The sequence below is a fragment of the Pistacia vera genome, unplaced genomic scaffold (assembly GCF_008641045.1).
Source record: "Pistacia vera cultivar Batoury unplaced genomic scaffold, PisVer_v2 Contig2, whole genome shotgun sequence".
NCBI classification, from domain to species: Eukaryota; Viridiplantae; Streptophyta; class Magnoliopsida; order Sapindales; family Anacardiaceae; genus Pistacia; species Pistacia vera.
Genome location: NW_022196001.1, coordinates 990,871 through 1,008,866, shown reverse-complemented (window position 1 = coordinate 1,008,866; position 17,996 = coordinate 990,871). Strand labels below are relative to the sequence as shown.

The 17,996-nt window shown below is 41.9% G+C and overlaps 1 protein-coding gene and 1 pseudogene across 1 annotated transcript; both read right to left on the bottom strand.

Moving 5' to 3' along the window:
- Positions 1–333: 333 nt before the first annotated feature.
- LOC116128367 lies at positions 334–2,762 on the bottom strand (annotated as a pseudogene).
- Positions 2,763–2,916: 154 nt separating this feature from the next.
- On the bottom strand, positions 2,917–3,615 carry LOC116128366. Its single transcript, XM_031414077.1, has one exon. The coding sequence runs from the start codon at positions 3,613–3,615 to the stop codon at positions 2,917–2,919; it is 699 nt and encodes a 232-aa protein (XP_031269937.1).
- Between the last annotated feature and the right edge of the window lie 14,381 nt (positions 3,616–17,996).

Here is a 17,996-nt window from a genome sequence, read left to right as displayed (position 1 = left end):
TGACTGAAGCTTCCCCGAAAAGAGGCGAAGCTTAGAGTTAAAGAGCCACACTTTTTGATTAGGAGAGAATGACTTCCTAACAATGTGTTTATCGTGAAAAGTTTTAGTTTTCTCTTTAGAGATGCGAGAGTTCTTATAAGCTTCGTGTCTTAGCTCATCTAACTCCGAAAGTTGGAGTTTCCTATAGTCACCGGCCATGGTCATATCAAAATTGAATTTCCTTGTGGCCCAATATGCTCTATGTTCAAGTTCTACAGGTAAATGACATACTTTCCCAAAAATTAACCGATAAGGGGACATGCCAATAGGGGTACAATATGCGGTTCGATAGGCTCAAAATGCATCATTCAGACGCACCGACTAATCCTTACGATCAGGTCGTACCATTTTCTCTAAGATAGTCTTAATTTCCCTACTAGCACGTTCCACTTGTCCACTAGTTTGAGGATGATAAGGTGTGGCAACTCGATGGGTGATTAAGTACTTTTTCAATAGTGAGCCAAAGTGCCTATTGGTAAAATGCGAGCCACCATTACTGATGATGGCACGCAGATGACTGAAACGGCTAAAGATGTGCGATTGAACAAAGTTGACAACCACCCTATGATTATTGGTCCTAATGGCAATGGCTTCTATCCATTTAGACACATAATCCACTACAAGCAAGATATATTCAAAGCCAAAAGATAAGGGAAATAGACCCATTAAATCAATACCCCACACATCAAACACTTCCACAATCAAAATAAGATTCAAGGGCATCATATCTCGTCCACCAATATTCCCTACTTTTCGACATGAAGTACAAGTACGACAATAAAAGAATGCATCACGAAAAAAGAGTGGGTCAATAAAAACCACACTGGAGGACCTTTAAAGCGGTCTTCTTGCCACTATAATGACCACCACAAGCATAAGAATGACAAAATGCAAATACACTACTAAACTCGTGGTCGGGAACACATCTCTTAACTATCTGGTTTGCACACACCCTAAAAAGGTTTGGGTCTTCCCAAAAATAATGCTTAATGGTTGCAAAGAAATGATCTTTCTGAGTTTTGGTCTACCCTAATGGTAATTGTCCTACGGCCAGGTAATTGACTGTATGGGCATACCAAGGTGCTTTGGATTGAGATATTACAAATAGTTGCTCATCCGGGAAAGAGTCATTCAAACATTGACCAGGGACATACTCTATAAAGAGTTTAGATAAGTGATCGGCGACCACATTATCACTACCCTTTTTATCTTTGATTTCTAGATCAAAATCTTGTAACAACAAAATCCATCGAATTAGTCTAGGCTTAGTGTCTTTCTTGTCTAACAAATACCTAATTGCAACGTGGTCTGTAAAGACAACTATCCTAGACCCAAGAAGATAAGACTGGAACTTATCAAGGGAGAACACTACTACAAGCAACTCTTTCTCTGTAGTGGTGTAATTACATTGAGTATCGGAGAGGGTCTTGCTTGTGTAGTAGATCATAACAAGCATTTTATTCCCCCGTTGGCCAAGGACTACACCAATGGCATAGTCCGACGCGTCACACATCACTTCAAAAGGTAGGTTCCAATCAGGAGGTTGCATAATGGGTGCTGTGGTCAACGCTTCCTTCAAAATGGTAAAGGAAATCATATAAGAGTCATAAAAAACAAATGGCACATCTTTAACAAGCAAATCACACAAAGGCTTAGAGATCTTGCTAAAATTCTGGATGAAACGACTATTAAATCCTACATGGTCTAGGAAAGATCTAATTTGTTTGACCGACGAAGGCGGTGGCAGTTGAGAAATCAACTCTACCTTTGCCTTATCCCTTGCTATCCCCTTCTTGGAAACTACATGACCTAAGACAATTCCCTCTTGAACCATGAGATGGCTCTTTTTCCAACTAAGAACAAGATTTGTCTCTTTACATCGTTTCAACACCAACTCAAGTTTTTCGAGCCAATCATCAAAAGATGTATCAAACACATAAAAATCATCCATGAAGACTTCAAGGAATTGACATACCATGTCAGAAAATATCGATAACATACACCTTTGAAACATTGTTGGTGCATTGTATAACCCAAAGGACATGCGACGAAAGGCAAACGTACCAAAAGGACATGTGAACGTGGTCTTTTCTTGGTCTTCGAGGGCAACTGGTACTTGGTTATATTCGGAATAGCCATCCAGAAAATAATAGAAAGTCTGCCTGCAAATTTTTCTAGGATTTGATCAATAAATGAGAGCAAAAAATGATCCTTTCTAGTGGCTAGGTTGAGCTTCTTATAGTCAATGCAAACTCTCCATCTTGTGGGAGTACGGGTAGGAATTCGCTCACCTTTTTCATTTTCAACAATGGTGAGGCCACTCTTCTTAGGTACAACATGGGTCGGACTCACCCATTGGCTGTCGGATATAGGGTAAATGATACCCGCATCAAGCCATTTGATCACCCCTTTCTTTACTACCTCCTTCATGTTCGGGTTTAACCTTCTTTGAGCTTCATGCATCGGTTTAGCATTCTCTTCACAAAATATACGATGCATGCACAAAGAAGGGCCAATCCCTCACAAATCAGCTACCGACCAACCAATTGTTTCCTTATGTGCTGTTAAGACCACCACTAATCTCTTCTCTTGCTCACTATCTAAGTTGGTGGCAATGATCACAGGAAAGGTCTTGTTGGTCCTAGGAAAACATATTTTAGAGTATCAGGCAAGGCCTTCAACTCTAAGATTGGTGGAGACTCAATCGACCTTGGTTGTGTCATCTTAGACAAAGTTGGTAAGGGTTTATACTTGATGTGTCGACGCTCTAGAGTGGGCGACCTGGCCATATAGGCACTAACCTCTTGAATCTCAGACACGACACTCAAGCTACATATCTCCTCAACAAATGGATTCATAAGTGTGTAAATTGCATCATCATATAGCATCTGTGGGGCCTGAGCCTCTACTAGACTCCATTAGACTGTCAATAGCATCAACCATGAAACACTCGTTATCGTCCTCACAAATTGGTCCTAAACCAGCATTAAACACATTAAGTCTCAGTTTCCTATTCCTAAAAGATACTTCCATCTCTCCTGATCTACAGTTAATGCATGCATTTGCCGTTGCTAGAAAAGGTCTCCCTAAAATAATCAGTGGCATACTTCCACTACTCGTATACTCTATGTCTAAGACAAGAAAATCCATCGGGAAGTATAGTTCCTCAACCTTAAATAACACGTCCTCAATTAGGCCCCTAGGCATTTTGACCGATCGGTCAGCTAACTGCAGGATGACTTCAGTAGACTTGAGCTCACCTAAGTTAAACTGCTCATAAATGGAAGTGGGTAATAAGTTCACGCTCGCCCCTAAGTCTAAGAGTGCTCTATCAATTGTGACAATACCTATCACACAGGAAATAATAGGAGCTCCAAAATCCTTTAACTTCGAGGGAAGGTGGTTCGAGATAATCGCACTTATATTTTTTGGTAAATGCACAGTCTTGGATGTGTGAGATTTCATTCGCCTCTTTTGCGTGCACAAGTCTTTGAGGAATTTGGCATAAGCAGGTACTTGCTTGATGGCATCTAATAGTGGAATGTTAATCTGCACCTGCTTAAACAACTCAATCATTCCTCTATCCTAGCGCTTTTCCTAATAGTGGGAACATTTAGGGGCTCTAAGCACTGAGGAAAGGGTGCTCTCTGTATGTATGATGCAAGGGATGGTTCATTCTCCCCAACTGTCTCCTTACCAGGTCTTTGAACACTTGACTCTACAAGTGGCTCACTCTCACTCTCTTTGGCTTGATCCCTACCTAGACTTTCCTCTTCTCTACCCTAGACTTTTACTTCCCTCTCAGGCTTAATTAGCTCTCGGCCGCTCTGAAGAGTCATCACGGCCTTAGCTTGTTTGGAAAACCCTCTGTGCTGAGAAGAACCACTAGGGTTACCTATGACTTGACTAGGCAATTGGCCTTGTTCCCTCCTATTGACTGCTTCGGCTATTTGACCAATCTGGGTCTTTAGCTTACTAATGGGTTGGGAATGAGAATGTAGAAGTTGGGTATTCTGCTCTAAATCTTGGAACCTAGCATTCATGTCGTTTTTTGTTCCTGCATGGTTTGGAGCATTTGAGCCATCATTGATTCTAGTGAACTAGACACTGTAGTAGGCAGCTAAACGGGAGGTGGGATCCTAGGTTGGATAGGTGGTTGGATCGAAGGTTGCTCCCTATAATTGCTTTGCTGATTAGAAGGATTGTTCCTGTATGACATATTATTGGGGACATTCTGAGGTGGTTGTGGCTTCCATGAAAAATTAGGGTGGTTACGCCACCCAGGATTATACGTGTTCGAGTATGGATAGCTCCATCTCTGGAAGCCTTGTGCAACCTGCACTTGCTCCTCAAAAGGGCAGGGGCGGGTTCCTCAATTGGATGGTCAAGAGTGGAGTGCATGGCAAAAACATCCTGGTTCGCCCTATTCTGAGATGATTGTGTAGAGGGTTGCCCTTGTATAGATACAAACCTGTCAAACCGGTGGGCTAACACCTTTAGCTTGGAACTAATGTTATCTAACCGTGACACCTCATACACGCCACCCTTCTTGGATGGCTGCCCTGAGATAGGCATCGTAAAAAAAGAAATGTGGTGCATTGAATTTTCACTTAAGGTCTCGAAGAGTTGCCATAACTCATTCTCGTCCTTGCTACCATATTCTTATGCCTCTCGGTCAGTCCGTCATAAAAACTACGAACTAATTGCCACCTAAGGACTACATGACGGGGACACTTCCTAAGTATTTCCTTCAAATGTTCCCAACTCTCATAAAATTCCCCGCCATCTAGTTGAGTGGAACTAGTGATGACTCGTTTTATGCTGTTGGTTTTACCAATGGGATAATACTTTTTTAGGAATCCTTGTTGCCTTTGGGCCCAAGAGATCATGGACCCTACTGCCAAAGAATTGAGCCACTGTTTGGCTCGATCCTTAAGTGAGAATGGGAATAAAATTAAGCGCAAAACATCTTAATTCACATATTAAAGTCTAAATATGAAGCAAACCTCTAAAAATTCATCTAAGTGTTTATATGGCTCCTCATTTAAATTCCCATAATAAATTGGCAGCAATTGGATGACACTAGTTTTGATTTTATAGTGTTGTGTTATAACATTGGGGATACGGATACATGAGGCTAAAGTGTAGGTGGTGGGTATGAAATGTTAGCTAAGCGGCACATGTACGGGCTTATCCTGGTCAACCATCCTACGTGCTTGTTTTCTATTCCTCTTACAAGTGCGTTCAATTTCAAGATTCAAAGATAATAACTCTTCGTTACAAGACCTTCTAGTTTGCATTCATCAATCAAACACATAAAAGGCTCAACAAGCAATGCAACAACAATCTCAAAGAAAATTAGCTAAATGCAAATCCTAAGAAACAAATTTTAATAAGCACACGAAACAAAACTAAAACAAATCTAAAATCTAATAAAACTATACCTAACAAAATTTCACACAACAAATACGCTTAATCAAAACCAAAGTTATCAATGCAACCTAAAAGAAATTAATACTAAGAACAAAAATTAAATCCTAGGAATAAAAACAAATTATGCAAAATAAGGCAAAAGCTATGACTAATTAATCAAAACAAAAACAAACAAAAATGAAACTATTCCAATGAAAATGAAATAAAACAAAGTAAAAATGAAATTACGCCTACAACCTAAAAAGAAAATAATTAACTAAAAATGCAAAGAGACAAACTAAACGAAACACAAAAATTAAACAATTCACCCAAACAAATAATCACTACAAAGAAAATAACACAAACAAAAACAACAACTAAAATAAACCTAGAATAAAAACTAATGACTACCCAAACACACAAAGTCAAAAGCACATTGCTCCTCGGCAACGACGCTAAAATTTTGTTGAACCAGTCGTCATAGTCACAAAATTAAACCTAAATACCATAGTTAATGGTAAGCAGGGTCGAATCCACAAAGAGCAAGACTAACAACCTAATGTATATTTGAGTAGCGGAAATGAAATTGGTAATTTTGATTAATTAAACTAAACAAATTGAATGCAAATAATAAAAGTGTGAAATTAAAACTAATGAAGACTTTATAATAAAAACGTTGTCGCTACGATTTTGGTTCGACACCAGACCAATTCACACAATTCTCCTCCACCCTCTACAATCCCCTAAACCTACAAGGCAAGGTAAATCAATGAAATGGCTTTCCAGCACTCTAGGTATAATCTATCATGTCTCACCCGATCACTCAAATTTGATTGGTTAAAGACTATCATTGAATGCCAATAAACGCTACAATACAATACCACTAGTTGGTACGCGATTAACAAATACAATTTGTCAACACGTATCTTCCCATCAACCAACTTCACAATAAACGCAACAATAGTAGAAATGAAATTAAATCTGAACACAACTCAATTACAATCGATGCGAAGTAATGAAAAGAATATTCATCATTTAATTATCTCAAACAACGTTCATCATTGAGCCAGTTTTATGAAAACATTAAATCACAATGGATAACTATATTCATCACAAATTATGCTCAAACCATATTAAAGTATCGAAATCAAACATGAAATGAAAACAAATATAATTTGAAACACAATACTACCAAATGTCCTACAATCAGGCTCATCCAACTAGTTGAGAGCTGATGAGAAGAGCAGTAGAGTCAATCTCGATCTTGCCTACGCTGTAACAGACAACCGGAAACTCAGCCACTCATGGTGGTGTTGATGGAGGCTGGAACAGTGGAAACGAAGCTGATCATGGTGGAGAGGAAGTAACCGACAGTGATATGATGTGAAGAAGGGGTGAAAATGACCAACAGATAGCCCAGAATATGAACAGTCACACTCGCCGAAAAACGTTAGTTTTCCTGCGGGTCTTCCGGAAAATGGTGATGGAAATGAGATCTGGTGATGGGGAGTTTAGATCAGGTCATGGGAAGATGAAAGGTCGCCAGAAATGAGAGAGATCACAGCTAGAAGGTGAAGAGGCGTGACAGCGGTGATGGCGGATTCCGGTGGTTTCGACGCAGATAAGCTTGGAATGGATAGATCTGGCTGTGGGGAAGCTAGATTGACCACCATGGAGCCCAACCATTGTCAGAGTTAACCGAAAAATGGTGAAATCACGGCTGGAATGCGAAAGGTCGCAGCGGTGAAACATGTCTCACGGTGGTGTCGACGAGATGATGATGATCGGTGTAAATGGAAGGCGGAGCGTCGCCGGAGTACGTCGGAAAAGAAAACAAACAGTCGCCAGAAAAATGGATGAACAAGGCTCCTCGTTCACGATCCTTCGCGTTCTTTTTATACATAAAGTGAAAAATATCACTTTGGTCCCTACATGATTGAAAAGTGACAAAATCAACCCCAAGTTTAATAACAATTTGACCCCTGAATGGCATAAATGAGAAAAAAATAACTCTAATCAATAAACCACAACCTAATATCAATTCATACAATTTCCAAAATCATTCCAAACATGTTAAATTCATAAGAAAAATATTAGGATGCGATTTTTGTGAATAAATTCATAAATTATTTGATTATCTCAATATGATTTCATTTTAATGACACATAGGGTCCTTTTATCACCAAAATAGAGTCACTTTCATGACTCTAACAGTGGCGTAATTCAGTAAATGGCAATGACACTAAAATTGTGGCCACGGTGGGATTGAGTTGTTACTCGATCTAGTTTATAATTCAGGTCATTGGTCCAGTAACTAAATACATACATATCGAGAGTAACTGAGGTTGACATTATTTCTATGCCTTGGTCTCGTTGAGATAACAGATGATGAAATGATTGGACTGTAATGTAACCATATTGTTGACAGGTAGTTGCTTCGCTGAATCCGAATCTACCGGGTGGCTACGATGCCTTTCTAGGGGCCAATCTTGGTCTGTGTATAGTGAGATGATTAATTGGTATTAATCGTGATACTACACACTATCAGTATGATAAGGAGCCTATGAATCACACACATAGAAAATAAATTAAGAATCAGTTTATAAAAAGGGCGTTTTTGTCTTTTTAGGCCAAAGGGTATTTTCGTAATCTCACAGTGCAATTAAATTTGTTGAGGTCATAGCCTTTATTTAATTTGATACTAGAATTAAATAGGTGAGATTACATTTAAATATGTGTTCGCATATATTTAAATAAATTATCGTTGTTGTTAAAATATAATATATATATTGTAAATATATATTAATTGAGATAATGATAAATTAAAATTACAAAATATCTTAAATGGGATGTTTGGACACACGGGGTGTTGGGGTTGGAGCCCAAGCCTATTCTATGATGGAATAGGGCAAAGTGTGCACTATATAAGTGCAACACTTTGTAAATTAAATAACAATTCAATCATTGACATTTAATTAAAAACTCCAGCCCCCTTTCTCTTCTTCCCACGCCATATTGCTTTTGGGTTGAATCAAATAACACTTGATTCTTATTCTTGGTTCTTAAGGCTAAAGAGGATCTAGCAAATCCCTCTTTAGTTCCTTGGGGTTAGCTTCGTGTGGACTACCGCTAGTTCGATCCTATTCTTGGGTCGGTAGCGAAACCCGTTCAGAGACAAATTAAAGGAGCCTCCAAACGTGCGTATGATTTCTTAACTCTAAACTGATTTTTTTCTGCAGATTCTAATCTAATGCATAAACTGTAAATTTGTGCCCTGATCTTGGTTCTAAGGAACGATCCATGTTGTAAATAATTTTTGTTTTCCGCTGCCATGACTTGATCATTTCCTAACAAACACCAATCGCGCACTAGGTAGAATACCCATGGCACTGCGACTTGGCGACATGTCGCAGCATGAGCCGTCCCATGCCACATCACGTGCACACTACCATAAAAGTGTAAGGCGGGGAGATTCTTAGTATTGTCGAAACGACAACCTTGATCATCGTCGCGTAGGGGATTCCCGTTGTCCGCGAGTCGGTTCATACCACAGAGAAGATCGGGAAAATTCCCGAATCACTCAATGCCATCACAGGCTCCAGCCAGCATGTGTCAAGGTTTGCTAGAGCTTCTGACAGAGCCGAGAAAGAGTTTGATTTGCGGTCTTTCCTCAACCACAACCGTGAGGGTCAAACCCACATTGCGGAAAGTGATATTCAAGGAGCTCCGCTACCTTAGATTGAGTAACTACAGTGAGCACTGGATTAGCTTAAAGCTTAGCAAAATGAGAAGGGGAAGGTCGTTGAGGTGTCTCCTTTTTCCCCAGTAGTGTTAGTTGCTCTTCTCCCATTGAGATTTAGGATGTCTGACGTAGGAGCATTTGATGGGAATTCCGATCTGCAAGATCATCTATACGAGTTCAACGACCTCATGGAACTCTACCAAGTCTCCGACTTGGCAAAATGTCGTTACTTGGTGGTAACACTAGCTGCCCATGCCAAGCGCTGGTTTAGGTCACTTCCAGCGGGATCAGTCAGCTCATGGCCTCAAATGAGCTCGATGTTTCTAAGACACTTCTAGGCGAACAGGAAGTTCTTAATGCCGCTAAGCTATCTAAATAATATACGGCAGGAGAGGATGAATCCCTCCAGTCTTACATAGACAGGTTCCACAGGAAACTCCACAAAGTGGTTTATACTCTCGAAGAGTCTGTTTGGACTCTCATTGTTGCAGAAGTTCACCCACAGATAGATTTGTGGAAGGAACTGCAATCCGATGATGGTGTTTCCCTCACTCGCTTCTACAACCTCATTAAAAAGTATCTCCTTATTGAAAGTTCCGTGGCTACTCTCAATCCCCACAACCCCAATCCTTCGAGCAGTGCTCCCAACCGAGGGGACAATAGGAGGGCTGATCCCAGATAGGCTAATGACAATCAGCGGAAAGAAAAGAAGCAGCAATTTGAGCCCAAGAAATCTTATGCCCCAGTTCCTCATCGCGATCGCTACAAGAATCAATATACTCCTTTGAATGCCTCAGTATCAGCCATTCTGGATAAGTCAGAGGAAGCCGGTTTTCTCAAAAAGCCAGAACCCATGAAGAATCCCCCCCCCCCTACAGCCAGAAACAATAAAAAGTACTATCGTTCTCATCGAGACAATAAGCATCACATCGATGAGTGTCAAGCTCTCAAGCAGGCTATTGAGGACCTCATTAAGCAAGGGCACTTCAAAGAGTATGTCGATGACTCAACTCCCGTTCGAGAGAAAATCAAGAGGAACTAGGGAAAAAGCATCATGGTCACAAAGGCCTCTACTGTGTGGCAATCATCTTTGGAGGACCACACCTCGTAGGGAATTCTTAAGGTGCCCAGGAAATGTATGCTCGAGAAGCCTGTCATGACCCTATAAGTGTAATGAGCATGACGCTGCGACCCGCTAAGGTTCGCAAAAAGGAGGAGATCACCTTCTCTGAGAAAGACACAGTGCAATTGCATCATCCCTATAAGGATGCTCTCGTCATCGCGCCTGAAATAGGCCGGTGCAAAGTTCGCAGGATGTTGGTGGACAATGGAAGCGCCGTGAATATCTTATTTTAGCGAGCTTTCGAGAAGATGAAATTGGACAAGGCAGATCTTAAGCCTGCCTCCATCCCTCTTTATGGTTTCACCAGGGATCATTTGATTCCCAGGGGAATGATCTTGCTTCCAATCATGTTGGGAAAAACTGATGACATGACCAAAATGACCGAATTTTTGGTAGTAGATTTTCCGTTCGCCTTTAATGGAATTTTGTTGTCCTCTACTAAGAAGCTTCAAGGCAGTCACCTCAATCTACCATCTGAAGATGAAGTTTCCCACCCCGACGTGGATAGGAGAAGTAAGCGAATCTCAACTCGCATCTCGCAACTGCTATGTAAGAGTAGTGCAAGGGAAAATGAATACTAGTTGGCATCCCCGAGCAAGCAATGGCGATCAGTAGGATCAAGCCACAACGCGGCCCGGTTGAGGATAACATGGATAATGCCCTCACAGTGGGCCGATCGAGGACTTATCCGAGGTATCAATCAACCAGAGCGAGTCGACTCGAGTGTTGAGAATCGGGAGTAATCTCAACCCTCAGCTCACCAATGACCTGACGGGTTTCCTCGGAAAAAATATCAATATGTTCGCATGGACTCATGTTGACATGATCGGGATTAGCCCGAATGTTATTTGCCATGCACTGAATATTGACAGTATGGTCAAGCCGGTTCACCAAAAGAGAAGAGCAATGGACCCCAAGCGATATGCTGCCTTAAAAATCGAGTTAGATAATATCCTTTTAAATAGGTCCATATGAGAGGCACTTTATCCGAGTTGGGTTACAAATCCGATCTTAGTGAAGAAACCTAACAGAAAGTGGCAAACTTGTGTTGACTTCACCGACCTCAACAAAGCATATCCGAAGGACAACCTTCCCTTGCTGAGAATCGACCAGCTCGTTAATGCCACCTCCGAGAACGAGTTGTTGAGTTTTATAGATGCCTACTCGAGATATAATCAGATTTTGATGTACGCACCGGACGAAGAGCATACCTCCTTTGTTACAGATCTGGGGTTGTATTGTTATAAGGTTATGCCCTTCGGCTTGGAAAACGCAAGGGCAACTTATCAGCGATTAGTTAACCGAATATTTTCCAAGTAGATCAAAAAATCAATGGAAGTCTATGTTGATGACATGCTAGTCAAATCGCATATCGCTTTAATCACATAGCGCATCTCGTTGAGATGTTTAGCATACTCTGAAGGTATAAAATGAAACTTAATCCTCTCAAATGTTCATTCAGAGTATCTTCGGGAAAATTCTTGGGATATATGGTTAACCAGAGAGAAATAAAAATCAATCCTGAGAAGATCCAAGCTCTCCTTGATATGAAAAGCCCAACCAACAGAAAACAGGTTCAGAGTCTTAATGGGAGAATATCGGCTCTCAATTGCTTCATATCAAGGGCAACAGATCGTTGCTTGCTATTTTTCAGTATACTCAAGGCCAACAAAAAGTTTGAATGGACTCTGAACTGTGAATAGGCTTTTTAGAGCATAAAAGAGCATCTCGGAAAGCCACCTCTACTGTCCAAACCTTTTCTCAGCATGCGGTCAGTGCAGCTCTCATTTGGGAAGAACGCAGAGTCCAATGGCAGGTATGTTACACTAGCAAGTGATTGCTGGACGCCAAAATGCAGTATCCAAAAAGGGAGCGATTAGCTTATGCCCTACTGATCACTTCTAGAAAGTTACGACCTTATTTTCATGCCCACACAATCCATGTCTTGAACGCTTATCTGCTCAGGCAAGTTTTTTAGAAGCCGAAGGCTTCGGGTAAGTTGCTCAAATGGGCTATAGAACTAAGTCAGTTCGATCTGTAGTGCAGACTGAAGGCAACCATTAAAGGGCGGGCTGTTGCTGATTTCATTTCGGAGTTCTCACATACCCTGAATCAGGAATCCAAGTAGCAAACCAGCAAAGTCACCTAGGAAATTGTTCAAAACTTATCAACCTGGAGCTTTTATGTTGATGGTTCCTCGAACAGGAAAAGAGTCGGGGCAGGCCTTCTCCTCCTCAGTCCCAAAGGGACTCGCATCGATGATATTCTTCAGTTTGGGTTCAAAGCTACAAACAACAAGGCTGAATACAAAGCGCTGCTCGCTGGTCTACGATTGGCAAAAGAAATAAGGTCAACCGCGATCATTATTCACAGTGACTCCTAGTTGGTTGTCAATCAAATCTTGGGAGAATATCAGGACAAGGAAGAAAACATGATCAGTTATCTGAAGAAAGCAAAGGCCGCACTTGAGTCTTTTAGGCACTTCACGATCATGCAGATTCCTAGAGACAGGAATTCTGTCGTAAATGCCTTTGCAAGAATGGCCTTGTTGCTAGACTTAAATGCATCGAAAAGTATTCATGTTTGGTACACAGAGATCCCTAGTATTAGCTCGCCCGAACAGGTCGTGGCCACAATAGAGTCAACTTCCTGGATGACCCTAATCGTTCAATATCTCTGAGCTAAGACCTTGCCCAATGGCAAGACTGAGGTAAGAACCCTATGCACCAGAGCTGCTCGTTACACACTCATAGGAGATCAATTGTACAAGCGAGGATTTAGCACTCATCTCCTTCTATGTATAACCAATAAAGCGGACTATCATAAGGGAGATACATGAAAGGATCTGCGATAATCACACTGCCGCATGATCCCTCGCCAACAATTTTTTTCACCCAGGGTACTATTGGCCCCTACTTTAGGAAGACACTTTCAAATTTTTAAATAAGTGTGACAAGTGCCAGTGGTTCGCGAACATACCGCGAGCTCCTTCTCACTAGTTGACAACCATGACCAGCCCTTAGCCATTCTCCATGTGGGGAATTGATCTTATCGGACCCATACCAACTGAAAAGGGAAGGGTCAAGTATGTTGTGGTCGCGGTGGATTATTTCACCAAGTGGGCCGAGGCTAAACCATTGGTCGCGATCACTACCAAGAAGCTTAGGGAATTCGTCTTCAAGAATATAATGTACCGCTATGGAATTCCTCTTACACTCATCTCTGATAATGGGAAGTAGTTCGACAATAAATAATTCAAGTAATTTTATGATGAGATGGGGATCCATAAAAAGTTTGCCTCAGTCGTAAGACCGTAAGCTAATGGTCAGGTTGAAGCTATCAACAAAACCATTAAGCACACTCTAAAGGCCAAGCTTGGTGCTGCCAAAGGTAATTGGGTCGACGACCTCCCAGAAGTCTTATGGGCATACAAGACAACTCTGAGGACCTCTACTTTAGAAACGCACTTCTCACTAGCATACGGCTATGAGACAATGATCCTAGTGGAAGTAGGGACTGGTTCACTTCGGAGAGACCTGTTCATTAAAACAAACAATGAAGCATTTCTGTGTGCAAGTTTGGACTTAGTCGAAGAACACCGCGGCAAAGCTCAATTAAGGATAACATCCTACCAATAGCACGTAAAAAGATTATTTGACTCTAAGGTCAAAAGAAGAGACTTTCAAGTCGACGACCTAGTCTTGAAGGAAGTCCTTCTCAGTACAAGGGAATCGAGTGCGGGGGTATTGGGACCGAACTGGGAAGGCCCATACCGCATCACCAAAGTGATATGACCAGGGACGTATCATCTCAAAAGGCTTAACGGTTCCGAGTTACCATGAGCTTGGAATGCTGAGCATCTTCGCCCCTATTACTAGTAATTCTGAACTTGCTCTTTTAATTTCCTTGTAAAAATTTCTCTTGTAAACTTTGTAAATAAGATAGCTGTTAAGTAAAATTTATCTTGTGTGATCTTGTTCGTCACAATGTTTTTACAATCTTTCTATTCGCATATGTAATATTTGTGGAGTACAAAAAATTATAAGTACTATCACAAGTGGCTAGAATGTATCTTTCTATTCGCATATGTAATATTTGTGGAGTACAAAAAATTATAAGTGCTATTAATGGCTTGAAAATATTTCTTTAATTCATATGATACTGAGTACAAAAACAAGAAGTGCAAAGACAATCAAAAGCAAGGTTCTAAAAAAAGCAGAAGCAATCACTGGTGTCTACCTCTAGACCCTGAGGGTGCGACCTCGGTATCCCCAAGCTGGTCGTCGATCGCCTGGTCAGCTATTGGGTCCTTTAGAACATACTCCTCCGATTGATCATCCTCCAGATAAGGCCCTTGACCTTCCTTCTCCATCGCATCATCAGCTTTCGCCATGGAAGCAAGGATGCTCTGATAGTCGGGCGGGAGGTCGGTGAGGTCTATGTCCTGGTTCTTTGGTCAGAGGGCATAAATGGCCTAGATCGCCCAATCAGCAGCCTTCTTCTCAATTTCCAGGTTTTGTCACTTCATCTGATCAGTTAATGAAGTGACCCACCCTTGGAATAATTCAAGGTCCGCTTCCAATGCCCTCTTCTGCTTCTCAATACTTTTCCACAACCGAGCTCTTTCTTCCTCTTCCCTCAAGGCTTGTTCGCAGTTCGCTTAGAGCTCCAGCTCTTTCTCGCCACACTCTTTGGTGAGCCTGGCCACCGTCCTCTGGAGCTCCTTGATTTCTTCTTCTCTTTTTCTAGACTTAACCTTTTGGAACTCCACTGTGCGAAGCACAGCGTTCCTCTCCAACATGTACTAGTTCACCTGAACGCTGAGCAAGTTCGCCTCTTTTTTTAAGGTTGCTAAGTCTTGCTTTAGCTATACGGTTTCTTCCTTCAGCTCGTGGAACCCCCCAGCAGCATCCAGGTGGGTCTTCTATTGGGCCAAGTGTATGGCAAGTAGAGATTGCATAATAAAAGAAGCAAGGGTTAAACTCCATTTCTTTGAAAAAACAAAGGAAATATTGGAAAGTCCTTGACGAGGACAAACCGTCTTACTTGGCTTTGCAGCTGAAGCGCACTAGTCATCAGGTCCCAAAGTCGGGAGGCCACGATCTCTTCAAAAGCTTTGGCAAGTTAGTACTCCAAAATGGTATACACCATAGGTTGTAAGTGTTCCACAAGTTATCCCATGGAGTCCAACACAGTTGTACCAGCTCCTGAAGTAATTGGCACCTCGCCAGTTGGCTCTTTACCTACTCTCCTTCCAAGAGTCACGGCCTCCCCTTGTCCCATATGCAGACGCTCAAGGACCAGTGTAACGCCAGTGGCACGCCTCCAAGTCGCTCCTAGGTGAAATGCCTAATAAGGCTACGACCTCCCAGGCTACACCTCCAAGCCCTCTTGCTCAGACTCCAATTCCTCGGCCTGTAGTTGCCTTCTCTTCCTAGATCTTTGACCTATAGTTTTCTGCTTAGGGTTAGTAGCCGCAAGCCGGGAAGCTTCTGTTGGTTGTTCGTTGGTGTTCGTGCTCCCACTTGAGCTCCTCCGACAGGAGGGTCACTAGGGTTCGTCTCAACCGGCTCAGTGGGGGCGACCGGGGAAAAACGAATCCTATATCTTGATGGGAATTTGGGTGGCATGGTCGCTACATGTAAATACAATCAGTAAAAAAGGCACTACATGCAAAAGAAAGAGCTAAAGTCCGCAGACACTTACGAACTAAGGGTTCTAAAAACGCTTTAGGATTGAAGAAGTTGTACTTCCTCAGGTTAGCAGTTGTAACGAGCAGTCTCACATCGCGACTATGCTCGGGTAGATTACCGAAGGATAATATTCTATTGAAGTTAGTTAGAGCCGTCAACTTGGTCATCTTGTTTCATGCGAAGGGATGGGAAAGCTCGTTAGAAAGCAAAGAGTAAAGGAAAAGAAAAAAATTTGCTAAGTAAAAGAAGGAAAAACCTACTCGACTCCCTAAATTGGTAGACGCCATCATAGTGAAAAAAGAAAAATTTGGTTTCATATGCCTCGACATTACTAGGGTAACCAAATATGCCTCCCTCGATCGTAGATCGCTTCGAGAGGTAGTAAGAGTCTTTGTCCTTGCTTTTCTTCAAATAATAGGAGCAGGCGAGCTCTAGCCCAGTCAACTGGCCAAGGTCATTCTCGCCGCACGCGATATACATAGCCACGGCTATCATATACGCGTTAGGCATCAATTGCAAAGGTGTGACCTCGAAATTATTGAGGATCAACCTAATAAAAGGGTGGAAGGGAATCAGCACCCCGACTTTGAATATCGCCTTGGAGATCACGGCCATTCCCTCTAGGGATTCCGAGCTGTGTATGTTCTGTGCTGGTAACGTCTACACTAAGTGCATATTAGTCTACCACCCTCTGTATTTCATCTCGGGTGGCCAGTGACAGAATCTCTAGCACGAGACCTGTTGGGGCATCCTACGCCTACGAGCTTGTCCCCTCGGTTGTCTTGGTCACAAAGGCATCCATCTCTTCTACGGTATTAAAAAGGGCGACATGCAGAGGTTACTCTGTCTTCGTATGGTATTCCATAGACGACGTGGAAGAACAAAAAACCCTAATGTATCTTCCTTAAACCTTAGAAAAACCCTAAAAAATCCTTGGGGACCTCCCCTAAAGATTTGTGCCCTAAAAACCAACTCATTACGAAAGAGAAAAACTTTTCCATTCAACTGCCCATTAACACGCACCGTGGAGGTTCATTTAACAAGTTCACACTCACCATTATTGCCAAGTCAAGCTATCTACAACGCAAAAAAAAAGGAAAAGTAACAGAGAAATCTTCCTTACCTCTTGGCTATAGGATCGAGCTTCCTGTTGTGAACGAAAAGTGCGCACCAACTTGAGAATGGGGAGTCTGGTCTCGTGAGAGCTTTTTACTTTCTCTGAAAATATGAGTGTTGTGACATTGCCTAAGGAGAGCCTGGGGTTTTATAGGGGACGAAGTGGCGATTGGTCTTCCCTAAGCCAAGCAACACTTAGGCAGAATGCGTTTCTTGCCATTGATTGTGACCATGTGTCATCAATCAGCGAGAAGGAGTAACCGTCACGCTTCGAGAAATTCAATTGTTGCTTCCCTCCATTGAAATAACTAAGCGACAACTCGATTTTTTCCTCTACATTAAATACGCCCTCATCTGCATTTAATGCCCTGAGAAGGAATGTCGTTTCAAAATGGTTTGCATTTAATGCGCATGGCTGGGACTTATTGCGCAGGACACGTCTGTCAGAATAAAGATTATTTTATTAACAGATCATTTGTCAAGCGCAACAGATAACATCTGAAGAGGTTGTTGATTTATAACACTTTTCGCCGCGTATCGATTACGAGACAGTATGATTCATTGTCTTTTGTAAAAATATGCTAAGTACTATTAGGTCGCGGACCTCGGTTAAGATTTGAAGCACATTGGTACAACATTGAGTAAGGTCTAATCCAGGTCGTCGACTTTGTAAAAGAAGACTATCTCAAGTCGCTTATAAAGACATGTGCTGCGACCTCCTTACAAACCGGTTAGCTCAACCAGGTGTCATGCGGGACAGGTCAAATCCTGGCATAATTATGAAGTTCTCAAGGTTCAATCCTTAAACCTTAAAAGCTAGGGGACTTCTGTTATGCCTAAAAAGTTAGGCCTGACATGGAGCCTCGTCAAC